At 35.3% G+C, this 20661-nt stretch overlaps 1 protein-coding gene across 1 annotated transcript; it reads left to right on the forward strand.

Moving 5' to 3' along the window:
• Positions 1-6638: 6638 nt before the first annotated feature.
• Positions 6639-19631, forward strand: MYOT (myotilin). The gene is made up of 9 exons (XM_060091969.1): positions 6639-6994; positions 10950-11124; positions 12007-12111; positions 14441-14487; positions 15421-15553; positions 16643-16850; positions 18447-18612; positions 19100-19233; positions 19459-19631. Exons 1-9 carry the CDS (start codon positions 6639-6641, stop codon positions 19629-19631), a joined length of 1497 nt encoding a protein of 498 aa, XP_059947952.1.
• The last annotated feature ends 1030 nt before the right edge of the window (positions 19632-20661 follow it).

Consider the following 20661-nt stretch of genomic DNA (forward strand, 5'->3'; position numbering starts at 1 on the left):
TGAACGTTAACAAGTTTTTACTGAATGTCTACCATGAGCTACATTGTCCTAGACAAGATAAATAAGCAATAAAGAATCCCTCCCTCAGAAAAAAAACTTAACCTAGTTGAGGAGATACATTATACCACATAATAGTCCACTGTATGATTTCCTGTTTCATTTGAGTCTCTCAGCAACCCTGATTTAGGTTAGTAAAACTGATACTATCTTTGTTTTTTCAGTTAATTATTAAAGCTCAGAGAGTTGAAGCAACTTGTCTAAGGTTACACAGCAAGTATGTAGTAGAGTGGGCACTAACACTCAGGTCTCCAAAATAGATAATAAAAAGGTTAATGTGTCTAGAAAGCTGTAGAAGATCAACCAAATTAATGTTATCATTTTTACTGTTTGACTCCAAACCCAGTGTCCATTATTATTTCTTGCTTGAGAAGAATAAGATTGAGTCAACTGCTACAATGGGACTCCCTTTTGCTATAGGTCTATGCAGAACTTCAGTAATCATAGTGATTAATGCATAACCTGAAAATGAATAAAACATTCTTCATTTTTTAGTCCTTTTATCTTCAATATGACATTTTCCTTCTCAGTTCAGCCAGCAGAAACTAGTCTCATCACACACATCTGACCTCTGATTTTAGAAGCAGCTCACAGCACCATTTTTACAATTGCATATATACTTCACATTTTAAAAAACAACATGGGATGAATGAGTGACAGTTAAACAGCTACCCTTCCACTGATGATGAGACAAGAAGGAATTCCCTGGACATGCAGCAAGATACGTTTCAGTAGGAAACATGTGAGATAGTAGGGAGTTACCTACATCTTGTGAGGCATTAGAATGATTTACCAGAGGCCCTTACTGATAATTTAGAGATAGAAATGGAAAAGGCTGTCTCTGAGGGGCAGGCTGGAATATGGCCCACCCACCTGACATCTTAATATTTCGTTCAGTTTTAGGATGATTTTTCTCAAATAAGCAACTAAACCATTCAAATAGCCATATTTGTGAGAAAACATAAAACACCACTCAAAAAAGCAAACCAAATATTAAAAAGTAGAAAAATAGATTCATGGTAAATTACTGAATACAGACCCTTAACTTTTTTTTTTTTTTTTTTTGCGGTATGCGGACCTCTCACTGTTGTGGTCTCTCCCGCTGTGGAGCACAGGCTCTGGACACGCAGGCCCAGCGGCCATGGCTCACGGGCCCAGCCACTCCGCGGCATGTGGGATCCTCCCGGACCGCAGCACAAACCCGCGTCCCCTGCATCAGCAGGCAGACTCTAAACCACTGAGCCACCAGGGAAGCCCCCAGACCCTTAACTTTTGAGAATGGTGTTACAAGGGATCTTATTTACCTTTCCTAAACTATCCCTTGATCCCCTAATTGTAAAAAGAACCTTAGCCTAGATGTACCATGGAGCTACTGCACTGAAATAAACGTACCTTACAAAGGTCTAGAGAAAAGAAGAGGCAAAGCTTAAAGGATAAAGAGTAAATAAAACTAAAATTCTTCCTCAACTATGGAACATTTAGAATCTGCCCTAGGCAAAATTGGGGATTTGTTTGTCCTGAGCATCTTCCCTACTTGGCTGGTAGGGTATATCTCAATCAAACCCTGTTCTTGGGAAGAACTAAATATCAGTCACATACACCACATTTAAAGTGCTCAGAATAGGGCCATACTCAAAGTAAATGCTATATGTATCAGTTATTCTTGTTATTTTTATTGTCAGTTGCACTTACATTTTAAGTCTCTCTAATTTAGATTGAAAGGCTTTGTCCCTATTAATGGAATCTGAAATATCAGTGAGCAGATGTGGAGAAATATTTTGGGTGATTCCTGAAATAAGACTTTGTAAGCGAACGCCTACTCAACAAGTCTAGTATGCTTTTTCTACTAAGTGATGGCTGTGTGCCCAGGTGGTAGTTATCAAACTTTCTCTGAACACCAAAGGAAGGTACACCTACATGGTCAGCTGTGAAGAATTTTAAACAGCTCACATGTGCTCAAACATCTGTTTGTTGGATCCTAACCTACATGATAATAACATCAAGACTGGAGTACCCATGAGGGAGGGGAATAAATAGATAGGCTTTAAGCAATAATACCATACCAAAGCTAAAGCCACTAAATAGGGATAACTCCACTTGATTAGCCTGATCCTCATGCCACCTACCCCTCTTCACCACCTCTTGTTGATTTGAAGGTTTCTTCCTCTGTAATTATTTACTTCCCTTCACAAAAATGGAAACTTAAATGCTAAGATGGTCTCCTTGATGAAAAGAGAAAGGGGGCTTCCCTGGTGGCGCAGTGGTTGAGAGTCTGCCTGCCGATGCAGGGGACACGGGTTCGTGCCCCGGTCTGGGAAGATCCCACATGCCGCGGACCAGCTGGGCCTGTGAGTCATGGCCGCTGAGCCTGCACATCCGGAGCCTGTGCTCCACGACGGGAGAGGCCCCAACAGTGAGAGGCCCGCATACTGCAAAAAAAAAAAAAAAGAGAGAGAAAGGAAGCTGTGTAACTGTAAGAAGTAAGGGAAATAAAGAGAGCTAACAATACAGAGCCCTAACTGTAAACACTGCTTGTTTGGTAGGTTCTGAACTGTTTCAAACTCTTTTAGAATGAAAGTATAAAGTCAAGGAGGCATATGCTATACAGATTCAGAGAACTTGCTAAAGAAACCAAATCGCGTTTTTCCACTTCCCCACCTTCCCAGTGACATAACACCATCATCCTGCTCTCCTGCCTTTGCCCAGACACACTCCCTCTCTTGAAACAAACTGTTTGAACCTCATTCTATTCCCCCTCCCATTTGGCAAGAGAAAAAAAAAGGCCTTCAGATGAACAACTATCCAATACAATTCAATTTGGAGCCCACCCATCACTGGTCTTATTTCTGGAGAAGTCTTAGAAGTTAGAATGTCAGTCTTAGAATACTATTTCCCTTTCAGTCCTTTCTTCAACAGCGAAGATCAAAGCCCCCACCACAAAAAAGAAAATAAGTTTTCTTTATACTTTTTCCCATTTCCCAATTCTTTGCTCTTCCCCCTATATGAGTCAAAGCTTCCCCCTATATGAGTCAAAGCTCATAGTCAAAGTTCACATCTAAAATAAAGAGGCTTGCAAGAGAAGCTCATGTAATCCCACTCCTTAAATATCACTAAGACATCTGAGATATTGTTTAGATTGTGGACTCTTACTTTGACATGCCAGCATAGGTAGATGGACAGGCAAGCACATCAGATGTCACTGTTTGGCAGCTGATAAAAGTCAGTAGTGCTATAATACTAAGCACAGAGCTACTAGATTAGTCTGTGAGGGAAGGGGATGCCTCTTCCTTCCCTTTAGTAGTAGGTTAAACCGAGCAGGCACTCTCTGGAACTCGGGTAAGTCTCTTCTTTATTCCTGCTTCAGTTTGGGGTTTTGTTGTTGTTTTTTGTCCAAATCAGAACAGTATGTAAAAGGTGATCTTCAGATAAAAAGTTCAAAAGCCACAAGATCATAATGGCACTATACAAGATTTGAAAAGAATGTGATCTGTTCATTCCACTGAAATTGGAAGGCATTACAGAAAGGGTAGAAGGAAAGATAGTTGTGTGTCATTATTTTTAAATCACCATTTTTCTTTGAAAAGGGACACTTGATCTAACTGTAATTGTGGTAATGTCCTACAGCTTCAAAATATCCTCAGTTTTTTTGTGCAAGTCTGTGCTATATTAGAGATGAGGGGGAAAGTCAAGATTTTTCTAAATAGGAGACTTAATAGTACTTTATTCATAAAATCTTTGAAATTTATTTAACATTATTTGGAATAAAATGATACTGTCATATAATAGAAGGCATTATAGAATTGAATTGTTGAACAGTAACTACTACAAACATGAAGAAAAACCTTTCAGAGTTACCTGTGTGAACATCTGTGTAAAATTTTGTTGAGACATGAATAAAATGAAACTTTTGAAAGAACATATTTTTAATTGAATTTTTTTTAAATAACAGTAATTGTTAACTATGTAGGCTGATACCAAAATGTACAAGATAGTTGACCTTCTAAAAATATATGTAAAGAAAAATAGGGAATTTTCTGGAAAATATCTACTGGCTATTTGTTAAACAGTTTATTCCTTCCTTGGTATTTGAAATTAATCTGAATGATTTGCCTGCCCAAAAAGGAATTTAAAACCAAACACTGGATTCAATTCTGCAATGGAAAAAATAAACCCATAACTATAAAACTACTTGCCTTGAAATAGAGTCTTTTTTCTTTTTTTTTTTTTAGAGTATTTAATTAAAGCCTCCTTCTGGATGTTTTTCTCCAATAATTTAAAGGCCTAATATAGTTAATTACTAAAATGCACTCTAGTTGAATGTGCTTGTATTCATAAACTCAAAATTAAGAAATGTATGGGGCTTCCCTGGTGGCGCAGTGGTTGAGAGTCCACCTGCCGATGCAGGGGACACGGGTTCGTGCCCCGGTCCGGGAAGATCCCACATGCCGCGGAGCGGCTGGGCCCGTGAGCCATGGCCGCTGAGCCTGTGCGTCCGGAGCCTGTGCGTCCGGAGCCTGTGCTCCGCAACAGGAGAGGCCACAACGGTGAGAGGCCCACGTACCGCAAAAAAAAATAAAAAATAAAAACACCATTTTATTTTAAAAATTGTTTGTTAATACACATAAATAAATAAACTACTGAAGACTGAAAAAAAAAAAGAAATGTATGACTTTTTAAGTGCCTTTTTCAATAGAATCTTTCTCTTGGCTGTTTAGTTGCATTTTTGTTCTTTCCTAAAACTGCTAATTTTAATATAACTCTAAACTACATGCACAACCTGAGGATCAAGTTATTTGGTTTAGAAATTTTTCATTAAAAACGATGCTTTCTTCAAGATAGGAAACTGAATAATTATAAGACTATGCTTCAATGATGACAAACAATTTGGTTAATTTTATTAGTTAAAAATTTGATTTATCATTACCTCAGAGTTGGTTTATATTATATGAAACAAACTAAATGTATTTTGAACTAAATTACTTGATATTTTAAATAAAGACAGAATCAGTGTTACAACAATTTATGGCGCTAGTTTTTGTGTGTAAAGTCTATATACAGTCCTGCCCAGATTTACCTTACTAATGGAAGAAATCAGAAGCAAATATAATTCTCTCACTTCGCTATACAGTAGAAACTAACACACATTGTAAAACAACTATGCCCCAATTTAAAAAAAAAAAGAAGCAAATATAATTCTTTAAGGTTGATTATAGTGACAAATGATTTATCAAAGGAAAAATGGGGAACTACTGTCGGACGTCAGGAGTGCCAATGCAGAGCTAAGTAAGAAAAATGGCACCCTTCTTTTCTTGGGAAACTATAGGCTAGCTTCACAGTTGCCTTACTTCCCTTCTGTACATCCTGTTTGCCATTTCAAAAGGAAAAATAATATAGGAACTAAAGCAATTTCAAAATTAGTCTAAAATACATATTAAACATGTAACAATAATTTAAAGTGAAACTAAATAACTAAGAGACCATCGAGACCAATAACTAGATAATACAATCTAAAAATAACAAAAAATTACAAAGGGCTCTGGAATACTGTCAGTAACATATTATATACAAACACAGAGACACACGAATACAGTCACTCCTTAATATCATCTAGTTTGGTACTATGGTCAATTGGGAATCAAAGGGAGAAAAAGAAGCAGTGAATTATAAGGTAAAACAAAATCCACTCAAGGTTGACAATAGTGAAGAACAGATGTTTGCTCTACTTTGTGAAACTGTGAAAGGGTGAAGGAGCAAATACGGACAGTAATGTTCTTTACAAAAGAAGCACATTGCTCCCCTTGATTCACCACATCATTCATCACAGATCACCAGGGCATGAATTAACTGGAGTATCAGAAGAGCTGTTCATCAGTTTTGATGAGCAAGGGGAAGAATTCAGACTGAATAGAAGCTGACATGTTATATATTTACCTGCTAATAATTTTAAATCATTAACTCTCTGTGGTTAATGAAACTGTAGCCTCTGGGCAAAAGCTAAACATGAAACCATAAAATTATCACACTGAGCAACATCACAGGTTTTCTTTTCATAAATAACCACTTGGCAAACTCAAACTCAAACTTTTCCTACATCTTGAAGCCCTTGGGCGTGCTTTAAGAATCACCCAGAGACAAACAAACACTAATGAATTCTTTTTTCTTATTCTCAAGGGGAAAGTCGCTTGTGCAAAGACAACAGATAAAGGAATGGGAAGTCTAGAAGCCAGGAAAGTTCCACCTTGAGGTGACTTTGAAAGCACATAAGCTTTAAAAAAACAAGCAAAAAAAAAAAAGCACAGAAACTCTTAAAGATCTTAAATAAACAGTACTGTTTTTTATGCAAATACTGTAACTGAATCATCTTCTTCTTTTGAAGGAACAATATTCTTCAAGAGAAGGCCACTCTATCAAAGCCAGGAGTACAGTATTCCCAGGATCTCAACAACGAGGTGCAGACCAAGGTTGCTTCTGATTCACTGCAACCTTGTATAATTCCAGGCTTGCAGCCCCAGATTCGGGACCCCACCCTTCCAGGAGCAAATCATTATAAGTTCCCTTCAACTTCCATAAACCAGCTAAGCATGTTTAACTACGAACGTCCAAAACACTTCATCCAATCCCAAAACCCATGTGGCTCCAGACTGCAGCCTCCTGGACCGGAAACCTCCAGCTACTCTAGCCAGACCAAACAGTCTTCTATTATCATCCAGCCCCGCCAGTGCAAAGAGCAAAGATTTTCTGCCTCCTCAACAGTGAGCTCTCACATCACTATGTCCTCATCTGCTCTCCCTGCTTCTCCTCAGCAGCTTGCTGGCTCCAACCCAGGCCAAAGGGTTACAGCCACTTATAACCAGTCCCCAGCCAACTTCCTCAGCTCCATATTACCATCACAGCCTGATTACAATAGCAGTAACATCCCTTCCACTGTGGACTCCAAGTAAGTGAATTTTTAAAATATATATAGAGAGAGACAGATAGAACTGTGTATACCGTGAGCTTGTATCTGGGGGAGAAGGGGAGATAGGTTATGTACGTCATTCTTCACTATCTAAAAAGTCAATGTGACATCAGAGTCTCATTCTGTATTTCTCCTAGAACACCTTGAACCAGGGTACTGGCAATAAGTCATCTGACCCATTCTCCAGTGTCCAGGTTGAGCTGAACCCAAATCACCTATTACATAACACAATTACTTACCTACTATTTTCCATCTTCAAAAAAAATATTTCTAACATACCCAGGAACATTCCCCCAGCTCTAAGTTAAGTTCCTCATGCTGTAAATTTAATTGCTCTGGTTCTAAGCTTAGCTGAGGTGAACACCTGTCTGCTCTTCTTCAGATAGGATTTCCTCTCACATAAGCAGAGGCTATTAAGTTTCTTCTCAGTCTTAGTCTTTTCTTCCTATCCATTTCCCCCTCTGATCCTGAACAACCACTTGGCTAAAAAGAAAATATGGGATTCAGACACTGAAGTATATGAATTTTCCCTATGATCAGAAGAAAGGACTGAATAGGTAAAGGCTCATGACCTTAAGGTTTCCTCTGGTAATTAAAACCACACTTTGTTCAAATTGGTTAGACCAACCTAAATACAGGGAAGAATACCTGAAGCCTTATGCAAGCATGTACTATTTCCACAGGCCTAAAACTGTCCTAGGAGAACCTGATATGAAGAAGGACAAAGTGGTTGTGCTTTTTTTAAAACGTGAACTGAATACTTGGTGCTTATGCAAACTTTGGGCTATCAGTTTTCCTATTCCTTGGCTGGCTAGCACATCGAGAATTAATCAGAGGCATCTGAAAAACTGTGTGATGGAATATATTTTGTCAGTTACAGGCTAATCAACAGATTTGCTGAAATTCTTGCTAATTTCTCTCAGTTTTCTCTAGAGGCTAATTTTTCTAGAGATTCCTATTTTTGGTGACAACTCTGGAAACCTAGGTGCACTCACCAGAGCAATTCAACTTGCAAAGATATTTTTCAATATTTTTTTCAATATTTTTAAAAATAAAAACCAGGAAAGCTAAAAACATTTGTTAGAATCCTATAGATACTAGGTTGAACCATTTGAAATGGCTGATAGTTAAAAATTTTTGACTGACAAAAAAGGCATTCTCATAGGTTTGGCCTAATGATTTTAAGAGATGCCTTCAAGAATTAAGAGCCCACTCTTTCTCTTCTATCTCAAATTCCCATTATACCCATTATCACATATTGTAGATTTTTCTTACTTACATTTTACCCATATAATCTTTTTCCATCTAGCTTTCAATTACTTACAAATTTCCTGTATAAGCGTGTTTAAATCTAAAATAACTCTTTCTCACTAAAATATTTTTCTTAGTAAAGGCTTTAATCCTATTCCAAATTCCTGCCCAGAAAAGAAAGCCACCAAATAAATACTAGTGAGCCTCAACCATGTACCTAGCTCTCTGCACAGAACTAAGAGAGGAAGGAAGGAAAAAATAGAGAGGATAAGAAATAAAGCACAGAAGGACCCCAAACCAGAGATCAAAGATCCAGCTTTAGCTGCTCCATTTTCAGCAACCATAGATAACTCTTTTAATCTTCCCACAGCCACTTGATACCAGTTCAGTGTCCAGCTGCACAGGTGGAAAGCTCTGGCCCTTTGAACATTTGTGCACAACTCCCTCATTTTTATGATGGGCTGAAGTTTGCCCTGTCTTCTATAATAACCCTTGCATTCTGACCTAGAGAAGTTTGAAAGCTTTATTTGGCTTTTCATCAGTAGGAAACCCTTACGCAAATGTTTTATTCAGTTGATCAAACCACAGACTAGAAATTTAGGGGAACTCTTTAACTATTCCTTTCAAAAAGCTTGCTGTGTGATATTCCTCAAGTTTTCCTTACCTGCTCAGTGATTCGGGTTTTCTGATCTGTAATAAAAGGATTTAGGTGATTAATGATAGGGGGAAAAAAAAACCTATAAAGCACTGTGCAAGTATAATATTAGTTTCTATTTATGAACAGATATCAAGTCCTAACACTCAAACCATCTAAACTGGTAATAATGCAGGTATTCAGTGAATAAAAAGGTGACTGAGATTACATATATATCAGTGATTCTCAGGCTTGGTTTTGATAGTCCTTCAGGATTTCTCAGATATATTACATCATATTATGACAGTCTGACAAAAGAATTATTTAATGCTAATTCACTTTAACCAAACACATATGACTGTTTTTTTTTTTTAGCTGGAAAAACAAAAAAACAAATGGGCTATTCTAACTTCATACAGTTGGAGACATAGCAGATCTATAAAACCAAAGAAATTTTACCACTTTGACCTGGGAATTCAATCTTAAAACAAAACAAAAACATCTCACTATTTATTTAAACACTTGGTTTGGCTATTTGCTTCACTGAACAAATCAGATACAGACAATCCTGAATATCTGAAATACAAGGAGGGAAAATGTATATAATCAACTTTCAATACAGAGCATCTTGAATACAATGGAAAATATTCATTCACTGAACTGATAGTATTACCTCACTATTTTGCAGGCTTTGTGTTAGTGGATACAAACAATACAACAGTGAGTAATAAAACATCTTTTTTTTCTTCAGTGTATTTACAATCTAGAGATTACTAACCAAGTCCCCAAAGCCTGCAAAAATTAAAACTCTGGCTCCACTCAGAGGAAATACATTTCCACTTAGCTTACAAGTTCTTTTAATGATCCTTGTGAATTTTTGAACAGGGACATGTCAGAGAACTGCCAGCTGCCTCATCTGGATATCTGGATTTATTACGATAATGGTAAAATATTCATTGAGGGCAGTGGCCAGTTTTCCCACATTAAATAGATATAAGCTAGCACCTTCAGAGCCCTAAATAAATAAATTAGGTAAAATGTGAATAAACCCTGTGAAAAGTGTGAGCTACCTAACAGATCTAAAAATATAGGACTCCCTAAATACCACCCCTGTCCTCTATCAGAATCAGCAGGGGAACACCAGGAGGGGGCAAGGACATCTTAGAAGAAAATTTAGGGTTGGAATTTGAAATAAGGATTTAAACCAAACTCTTCAACTGCCAATCAAATTTGCTTTTTTCCCCCAAACTCCTTTTTTTCTCAGTTTACATTTCTTTCTCCTTCCTCCTCTAATCATCTCTTTCTCTAAAAATCACTTATGCAATGTTGAAGAAACTGTTATTACTGTACAAGTTGTTATATAGTGCCATACTTGGATTGTCTAGAATATGAATAGGAAGTAGAAATTAAAATGTAAACTGTAGACTCCATTCACAGCAAGAATATTCACTAAATACCAATGGTTATGCTGATAAATGTTTAACAATCAGCTCTGGAGGAGAGAGCCATGATTTGTGGTATTTACCAATTTCCCTGGTGTAGATACTCCCACCACCACCAATTTCAAACTTTCAACAGGAGATCACAGTGAGCTGGGAAGAGACACTAAAAATCAGTTCTCTTAAACCCATATGAGTCAGCTCCAGCACATCGCTGTTTACTATCCACCCATAAATCAAACTCAGGAAATTCAGTTGGAATATTGGAAGAGCTCTTAAGCTGCCAGTAACTAGACTTACTCTCACTTCTTTAGGGAAGGTCTTCAAGGAAGGACATTCTCCTTATGTCTAATCTAAATTGCTCCTCCTGCTACTTAATTTTCATTTGCCAAGATGAAAAGAAACAAAAACAAAAAACAGCTAGTAACCATTCTTATAAAATCCTTCTTGACTGTTATTAGGGCAATTGGTGTTTTAATAACACCAGCAGAACTAAATGGTAAATTCAACCTACCTAAAGGTGACTGACAAAATGATGCCAATTCTATTTTACATACCACACCTTACTTTAAAGATCTTCTTTTTTAAAAATCTTGTTTTCTTTTTAAAGTTATCGACAACCCTCAGTTGGCCAACCTGTAAATGCTACGCCATCCCAAAATGCAAATGCTAAGCCCGCACCAAGGACTCCTGACCATGAAATACAAGGATCAAAAGAAGCTCTGATTCAAGATTTGGAGAGAAAGCTAAAATGCAAGGACAACCTTCTTCATAATGGAAACCAAGTGAGCAAGATGTCTATTTTGTATTTTTTAAAAAAAAAGCCAATAAAACTATAAAATCTAATCTCAATAAGAATGTTCTTTCTGTCTCACAGATCTATGTCCATATAATCAGCAAGGGAGAGGAGTATCTAAAAACAGGGAATATTTGGATCTTATTCTGTATTTCTCTGCATGAAATCCCCTCTAGGAGTTCAGTAGTAAAAGAATGAAGCAAATGAAAAAAAAAAAAAAACCAATCTGAATGATTCAATTTTGTTTTAAGCATTACCATAAAAATATGTCTGATGACCAAATAACTAATGGGAAATGCTGTCAACCTGACTTCTTCATGTACTTTGGTATATATTATTGATGGAAAAATAGCTATAATTCTTATTATACACATTGTATTAGTCACTGATCTCTGAAAGAGTACTACTATATGCCTTTAATCCAAATACATTTAACATACGAGTTGCACTGCTCTTAACCAGAAGTTAGTAAATCAAATATAGTGTTCACTTAATAAAAGTTATTTCTGAATCTGAGGACATATGGTACTATATTCAAAGACAGAGCCAACAGGAACATGCAGAACAAGGAGGAAGACAAAGTATTTCCCTTTAATGGGGAGAGAGAGCCTTATTTAAGGGTGATTATGCTTGCCTTTACTAGGAGAAGAAAGAAAACAGAGATGAATATTACAGATGAGAGAAGTGGCACTAGAACGAAAGGAAAATGCTTTGAATGAAAGAAAATTTTTTTTAAAAAACATAGTATCTATCATTCAATAGGCATAACTATACTTCTTTGGTATAATTCTTGGTGGTTTTAAGGTAAAGCTATACAAATAACTTTTATTAAATCTCATTACTATCTCTTTTATGATTTATTTCTTTAAAGCGGCTAACATATGAGGAGAAGATGGCTCGCAGATTGCTAGGACCACAGAATGCAGCTGCTGTGTTTCAAGCTCAAAATGACAGTGAGGCACAAGATCCAGCACAGGTAAATTAAAATAATCTTTATCTAACTGGAGCACTTTTCTTTTGTGTGATTTTTAAATATCTGCTTTTCTAAATGCTTATAAATAGCATTTGAAGCAAAAATCAATTACTTCCATACTCCATTATGTATAAAAAGTAGAGGCCATGATGGGCTGAATATATACACAAAAATTTTTAATTTTACCCCATTTTCTGGTGGTTCTAGTATCTGCATATGAAATGTTATAAAGTGAAAACACCAGAAGACTAATGGTGTCACTTTTCATCTGGACATTTAGGGGTCAGTTAAACCGAGGACTCTCCCTACAATGTCTACATGGACAGAAAATTTATGAGTTGTAAATCTTTCACAGGACAAAAGTTAAAACTCTAAACCAAAGTAATTATAACCTTTTCTCATAAGCTGTTTATCATTTCAATGTTTTAAAATAAACTCATGTACTAATGAAACATCCAATTCCTTTTGTCATGTTCCTGTATCTTAAAATGATTCTTATTAAAAATAAACAACAAAAACCTTATGAGTAATGGCTCCAGGATTAACAACAGCATCCTTTCCAAGGGATTAACTTTATGCAGAACATAAAGTGAATATCCCACAGGCTTGTTCCTGATCAACTTCATTTTAACAAGTTAACCTCAAAGAGAAGTGTACAGCTGGAGAGGCAAAATGAACTGCTATTGCTCTTTCTATCTTCCTTCTGTAGTTACCTCTCATTCCTTCCTAAAAAGTCCACAAGAAACTGGAAGCCAAACCGAGCATTCAAGAATTCCAATCTTCTACAGTATAGGAAGATGAAAATAAGACTTTTGTTTCTGTTAAATGTGACTAGATCTACTGAAAAGGATAGAGCAGGGTCTAGCACAGCAAGTAACTAGAACCTGAGAACAGAACTTAAATCTATTTTGGCTACTGAAGAGTTCACACACTCGTTTATTCAACTAATTTATATGAAGTACCTACTGTGTGTTGGGCTCTGGAGTTGGTACAGGAGATTACAGCAAGAATAAGACACAAATATATCTCTATTAGAAAAAATAACCCAAAGTAACATTAGATTGATGATGGTTTATGTTATAAATTCACAGTGTATGATTTCAAGGTCAGGGGTGTATTGTTTTTCTCATTCATTCTTTAAAAACTTTAAAATGAAGGTGAAGGTACCAAGAGAAGAGATAGCAGCAAAACATATTATGAAATCAGAAAAGAAAAATCTTACGGTTTTTGGTACACTTCAAACAGTCTACTTAAATAATACAAAATGTCATCAAATTACATATAACTGAAATATCACACCTATGAATATGAATACATACATGTTCAAACCACTACAGGAAAAAGTCAAAAACTTAATTTAGATATTATGAGTTTAAGTGGATAATTCTTATTTTTTACCAAAAAATTCACTGATCTTTTGACATCTGGCTTAGAGAAACTCAAAGCCTAGCCAAAAATTATTACAAAGTTGTAAGAATTTTGTTTTAGAATGACAAAATACATTAAAGTTCATCCCAAAATAAATTATTTGTGCTGATCTGCTATGTTGTTTTTCATATATTTGGGTAAGGACTATATTTTCTACTTCTTTGTATCTCTCACTATGCCAAGCACAATGAAATACACGGAATAGGCACTAAATATTTAATCAGTTAATTCTATTATAAATTCATCAATTCCCGATTTTATCCTCAAATATGAATAATTTTCTGGTGCTCAGATATAAATTCTAAAAGATGACTGCTTAAATTAAATACACCCTTATTAGGCAGGAAGTAAGTAATGTTGTTTTTCAAAGGCTTTTCATAACTCTACACATAGCTTCCACAGTGCCCGTCAGGATTTTGTGCCATGAGCTACAAAGAAAAGTATTTTCCAGTCTAATATGTGTTTACTGCTGTTGGTGCCACTTATGAGCGGTAGGCATAAGACCCTGTATCTACTGCCAACACAAATGACTTCATGACTATTCCTGTTTTACCGAAGGACAATCTGTACTATGTGCTCCCATTTCAAATACACCAGGGGGACTCATCATCCTTTGTCATAAAATCGTCATCTAAAAAACGAACCACCACCAATTCAAAGTCTAGTTAATTTTCATAAATCATATCTATTGAATAGTCTTAATTCCGGAGACTTCTTGCTAGAGTATTAGAAGGTTAGTGTACTATATTTTAAATGCTTAACAGCTAAATATATAGAACTATCCATGACAGTACAAATACAGCCACAACAGAAATGTTCCTTTCAACTACGACTACTAAATTCTGCTTCATTTCAAGCTAACAACAGCATGTTAACATTATCACTTTGTTTTAACTTCAAGCAGCACAATTCAGAACATGCACGACTGCAAGCTCCTACATCACAAGTAAGGTAAAAAAAATTTTTTTTAATTTTAAAGAAATATACATTTTGCTACCTAAAATGTTTTCAGCTTTAAAAAAATGTAATATTTACAAAGCCCTCAAGCTTCTTACATACTTCTTATACAAAGCAATGTGACCAGAGGGGATAGCAAGTTGGAAGGGATAAATTAGGAGTCTGGGATTAACAGATACACACTACTATGTATAAAACAGATAAACAACAAAGACCTACCATATAGCACAGGGAACTATTTTCAGTGTCTTATAATAACCTAAAATGCAAAAGAATCTGAAGAATCTATATATATATAATATATATGTTATATATATATAACTGAATCACTTTATTGTACACCTGAAGCTAACACAACATTGTAAATTAACTATACTGCAATAAAAAAATGGTTATAAAAAAAGAAAATGTTTATACTGCTTTAGAACCAGTTGAAAAAAAACAATGTGAATTTTCTAATGTCAAAGATGACAATAAAAATTTTTATCTGTTAATTATCACAACTATCTCAGAGGAAACTTTTTTTAATGTTTTGGTGAAATAAGCCAGGACCATGTTTCCATGCTAAACAACTTTTTCATAACAATGGAAACCTGATTCTAATTATACAATCTTTGCATGTGACTAGAATTGTCCATGGGGTACTCTGCATTTTAATAGATCAGTTTCTTCATCAATTCATGGCACTGAAAAAAGAAACAAAGATGTATAATTTGTACCAGATGTTTCTAAATTGCTACCACTTCTAATAGTCATCAAATATGCCACAGCTAAATACAGCTCTGCAGCCTCTCTCCATTGTTACTACACTATCAGATCAAACAGCATAGACTCTAGGGTTTCCAATTTGATGGCTAAACTATATTTGCATGAAAGGAAGAGCAATGACGATTCTTCTGCATAGTGATTATTAAAATATTTTTGTAGAAGTAGATCATCTTCAAGGGGAGATGTGAATGATCAGGATGCAATCCAGGAGAAATTTTACCCGCCTCGTTTCATTCAAGTGCCAGAGAACATGTCAATTGAAGAAGGAAGATTCTGCAGAATGGACTTCAAAGTAAGAGAAAAGTTCAAAAATACTGGAGAAAAATTAACAGTGGTATACTAAGTTTTGAAAAATGTCCTCCTCCTCTTCATAGCTTTCTACACAGCTTGACAAGAAGTATGTATAGTGGATAAGAACACAAACTCTGGAGCTAAGTTTACCTGGGTTAGAATCCTGGCCCTGCCACTTTACAGCTGTGTAACCTGAGACAAGTCACTTAACAACTCTATGCTTTTGTTTCTTTGGAAATAACAAATGTATCTACCTCATAAAGCTGCTTGAGGATTAACTAAGTAAACAGGTATAAGGTACTCACAATAGTGCCTACCACCTAGTACTCTATATAAATGAAGCTTTCATAGCAATAGGATTTCTAAAGTAGAATGCCTCTTTAAGAAATTCAAGTCACCCTGCTCTCTCTTGGCCTAGAAGAATTCTTCAGGCTAAAATAACTTATTAGAAAGGCTTACATTTTTATTATCCTCATTTTGGAGAACTTTTTCTTATAAATGTTTTTTTAGATTCCTTATGAATGAAAGTCAGTGTATGGATTTAATTGTCAAGGCTTATACGAAAACACTTAACAAAATGCCATTTATACACCAGAACTACAGCTCAAGAACACTCAGTTTTGGAAAGGTTATTTGGAAAGGTTATCAGCAAGTCTCATATATATGGGCCTCTGGGACTTCATTCACACTTGCCATTAGCCAGAAAAGCCATATGACTTCCATATTCCTTGTGGAGACCAATATAAAATAACTTAACGTCCTTAATATAGTAATTAAGAGATATTAAGGAGTCTGAGGTTCTTTATGAAAGAGCTAGATGTGTTTTCAGATAGTATGAAAATACTGTATTAATTTCAAGGGTTATAGTTTTTACTACTTTGTTAAAAATTATTGAAAGTAAATATCTTTTAAGCTCTTGTTTTGCATTCAATCACAAACCCACTCAGATACTGAATTGTTAAAATTCATAAATGGACAAATGGGTCCCAGTGATATAATTTAAAATTTATTTTTAAATTTATATCATAAATAATTTAAAATTAAAAATATAATTTAAAATTCTATCATCTCCTTGTGTTTTCATTTCTAGGTTAGTGGACTACCAGCTCCTGATGTGTCATGGTATCTAAATGGACGACCAGTTCAATCAGATGATTTTCACAAAATGATAGTGTCTGAAAAGGGTTTTCATTCACTCATCTTTGAAGTGGTCAGAGCTTCAGATGCAGGGGCTTATACATGTGTTGCCAAGAATAGAGCAGGAGAAGCCACCTTTACTGTGCAGCTGGACGTCCTGGGTAAGCTTTCAAAGAGATCCTACAGAGCTCCTTAAAATTTTGTAGAATCAAAAAAGAAAGTGTTAAAAAAGAAAAACCCCAAGGACTTTATATTTAAGGTTAATGTCTATACTATACAACCCAGTAGAACACCAATTTTCATGTAAAAGCCACGGTGGGCAGGGGTTAGTGTTCTTGAGGGAAACTCAGTGAAACTAGAATGACAGATCTACCACTAAAGCTTTTCTGGAAGAGAAATAAAGGTAAAATTTCAGACAGACCAAAGAAGGTAGTATATTCTAGATATATTTCTAGATGTACAGTAGATGTACAGTATTTGTAGACATGATTAAAGGGTCTTAATATGAAAATTTTTAGTCTAATCATTTATCTGGACTGCAGTCTAAAATAATCAATCTGACTCACATTTTCACAGAACTGTTATAATCACACATAGTTTAAAACTGAAGGGTAAATATCAACTTTTAGCCTTAGACTATGCACTCTTTACCAGGAAACTAGTCTCTAATTATGACAACAAAAACATGCTTACTTGCTTTAGAAAACAAGTATGGTAAAACTCATATCTCAAATTTGTCTTTAGTAGGGCAGTTCTCATAAAACTAATGTCCTGCTTTAAAATATTACAATTCAAGTGCTCTAAATAATCACATTTACAATGACTTTAGCCACAATATACTGCATAAGCGATATTTTGCTATAATTCACTGCTTATTATATAAAAACTTGATCAAGTTCAAGGATGGGCAATCCTGAGTTTGTATTCTACCCAGATGAATGAAAAATCTTTAAGATTATTCTATGATATAATAAGGGCCCTCAGACTAAGGGAAAAACTAGTGATCTGGGAATTTATACACACACACTCACAAAATCCAAGTGATTAAGCTTAGGGCAAATCCTTTCTGTGCCAATAGCTCCAAAAATACTATAATGTTAGAGCTGAAAAAGACTTTGACAGGCATCCGTCCAATCTCCTCCTTACTCCTTCAGAAAAGTTAGGGTTATAGTATTATAGTATCAGTTCCTCTTTTCCCTCAGGTATTTGAAGAAAACTAGAGACATAATTATTATTGGCATTTGTATATTACTTTATAGTTTACAAAATGCATCTTCATTCATTATCGCAATTGATCCTCACAATAATTTTGTGCTTTGGTGGGCACAGCAGTAACTATTTCTTGGGTATCATTTTACAATAGATAAAATTTAGCCTCAGAGAAACTAAACAAAATTTTCCCCATTGTGGCATGGCTGGTGGTGCAAACAGAATTTGAACCCAAGTTGCTGGTACTCTTTCCACCACTCATGCTGCCTCCCTATAGCTGAGATGATCTCAACTTGACTTAAGTTCTTCCGATGAAACATGATTATAAATTCAACGCATCATTACATTACTGTTTTAGAACTATAAATAGTATACAATATACAACAGTATTGCATATTATTTTAACTACAGCTGAAACATAAAGCTTCCAATCCTGTTGTTAGTACTTTTTTAAACTTTTATATCAGCATACAAACTTCATAATACTTTGGTTTGACTTAATATTGTTTATAATATTTCAAATACATGATTTTTTTATTAATATGTAGCAAAAGAACATAGAAGAGCACCAATGTTCATCTACAAACCACAGAGTAAAAAAGTTTTTGAGGGAGACTCAGTGAAGCTAGAATGCCAAATCTCGGCTATACCACCACCAAAGCTTTTCTGGAAAAGAAATAATGAAATGGTACAATTCAACACTGATCGAATAAGGTAGGATAAGTATTTCTAGACTTAACTATACTGTACTTGGGTGAATCCAGTTATACTTTGAAATGCATTATAAATGGCATGCATCTGTGACCTCAATTTGTCTAATTTTAAAAACATATAGATGAAACTAACACAATATTGTAAATCAACTATACTTCAACTTTTAAAATATATATAGAGAGAAATATAATAAGCCTCATTAAGCCAGATTCCACTAATCAGAAATTTAAGGGATAAAGTAGGCTAGGATTTACCTTTTTACTAACAATAAAAGAAGATGGCTCAAGGAAATAGATGATACAAACAAGACTGGGGGGATGTTTAATTCAAAAAAACCCATGGCTATTTGGCAATGACTAGCTACAGACTCAGAATTTCCAAATGCTTTTTTTCTTCCTATTAGTCTGACTCTGTAGGTCACAGGCATCATAAATAAATTCTCACAGGAAAATTAATTCCTTTACTTTCAATTTTTGTTTCTTTCCAGTTTATATCATGATAACTCTGGAAGAGTTACTTTACTGATAAACGATGTAAACAAGAAAGACGCTGGGTGGTATACTGTGTCTGCAGTTAATGAAGCTGGAGTGATCACATGTAACACGAGATTAGATGTTACAGGTATCTCACGCTGTTATACAGTGCTATGTCAAGTGCTATAAAGAACTTAACTGGAAAGATTTAATAAGAAACATAAATTCCAGCATAGCATAAATTCTGAAGGATTCTCCCCATACATAATCAGTTTTGATTTTTTTTTCTCTCCCTGTCCGATAATGAGTACCTAGTGCAACCCATTTGTTTAGGACAAGTTTTCTAAATTAACGTTTATTTGATCCATTTCAGCCCGTCCAAACCAAACTCCTCCAGCTCCTAAGCAGTTACGCGTCCGACCAACTTTCAGCAAATATTTAGCACTTAACGGGAAAGGTTTGGATGTGAAACAAGCTTTTAACCCTGAAGGAGAGTTTCAGCGTCTGGCAGCTCAATCTGGACTCTATGAAAGTGAAGAACTTTAATAACTCTGCCAACATTGGAAAACACAACTACACTATTAGCAATATATTCAATTAAATTTTTGAAATAAATCCATAGCTGTATTAACAGATTATGGTTTTAATTAGGTAATACAACTAATATATATTTATAATGTGTTTATCCTTTGACTCTTGCACATTCTGTTTACCTCTCTGGTTTGTGAAGCCTACAGAAAATCTGGGTTTGTAATTGTAGATGAAGATCTTAAAAAATGTGGGATTTTAATATTTAAGTCATACACATTTTACAACTACAGGTTATAAATGAATATCAACGTTTTAAACACATCTAATGCGTAATAAGATTTACTGGTACTGCTTTCTAAATACTGTTTTACCCGTTTTCTCTGATAGGAATACTAACATGGTATAGATTATCTGAGTGTTCCTTAGTTTTATGTCAAAAGAGAATAAAATTTCAAATATTTAAAAGACTGCCTCCTCTTCACAAAAGTCTAGATCTTTAAGATAAAACTGCTGGTTTGTATCTATTAAGCGACACACAGCAAAACCTATGAATAACAAGTTCCAAGAGACCAACAACATTATACTCTAGAACAGCCTGTCTTGGTGAAGCTCAGTTACATCTAATTCCTCCAGAGAGGGAACTAGACTTTTTATGGTTTGCACTTCAAAGGCAACCAGAATAACTTAAACCATGACAGAATCTCTCCTGAAATTGTGATTCTGTTTTAACCAAATAGGTTTCTAATTCTTCAAGATCTCTGAGTCTATTGAGCTCAATGGATTAAGAACAGACTGCAGAGTCATCTACCTAATTCTTATATTTAATGTAAATTTGAATACCTATATTTTGGGCTTTTTTCCTCCTACATTTCTAGTTCAGATAACCTACTACTTTAGAAAACAATTTTGCCAGCCTCTGAGAGTCCAAGTACAGGAAAGGGCAAATCCTTGTATTAAACTATTCTTAAGCTAGGCCAGTAGCCCTTTCTTCTTCTCAGGTCTCATCTCCACTGGCTGCTGGACTTTTGCTAGACCTCTCCTATTC

Source organism: Mesoplodon densirostris, chromosome 3 (genome assembly GCF_025265405.1).
Source record: "Mesoplodon densirostris isolate mMesDen1 chromosome 3, mMesDen1 primary haplotype, whole genome shotgun sequence".
NCBI classification, from domain to species: Eukaryota; Metazoa; Chordata; class Mammalia; order Artiodactyla; family Ziphiidae; genus Mesoplodon; species Mesoplodon densirostris.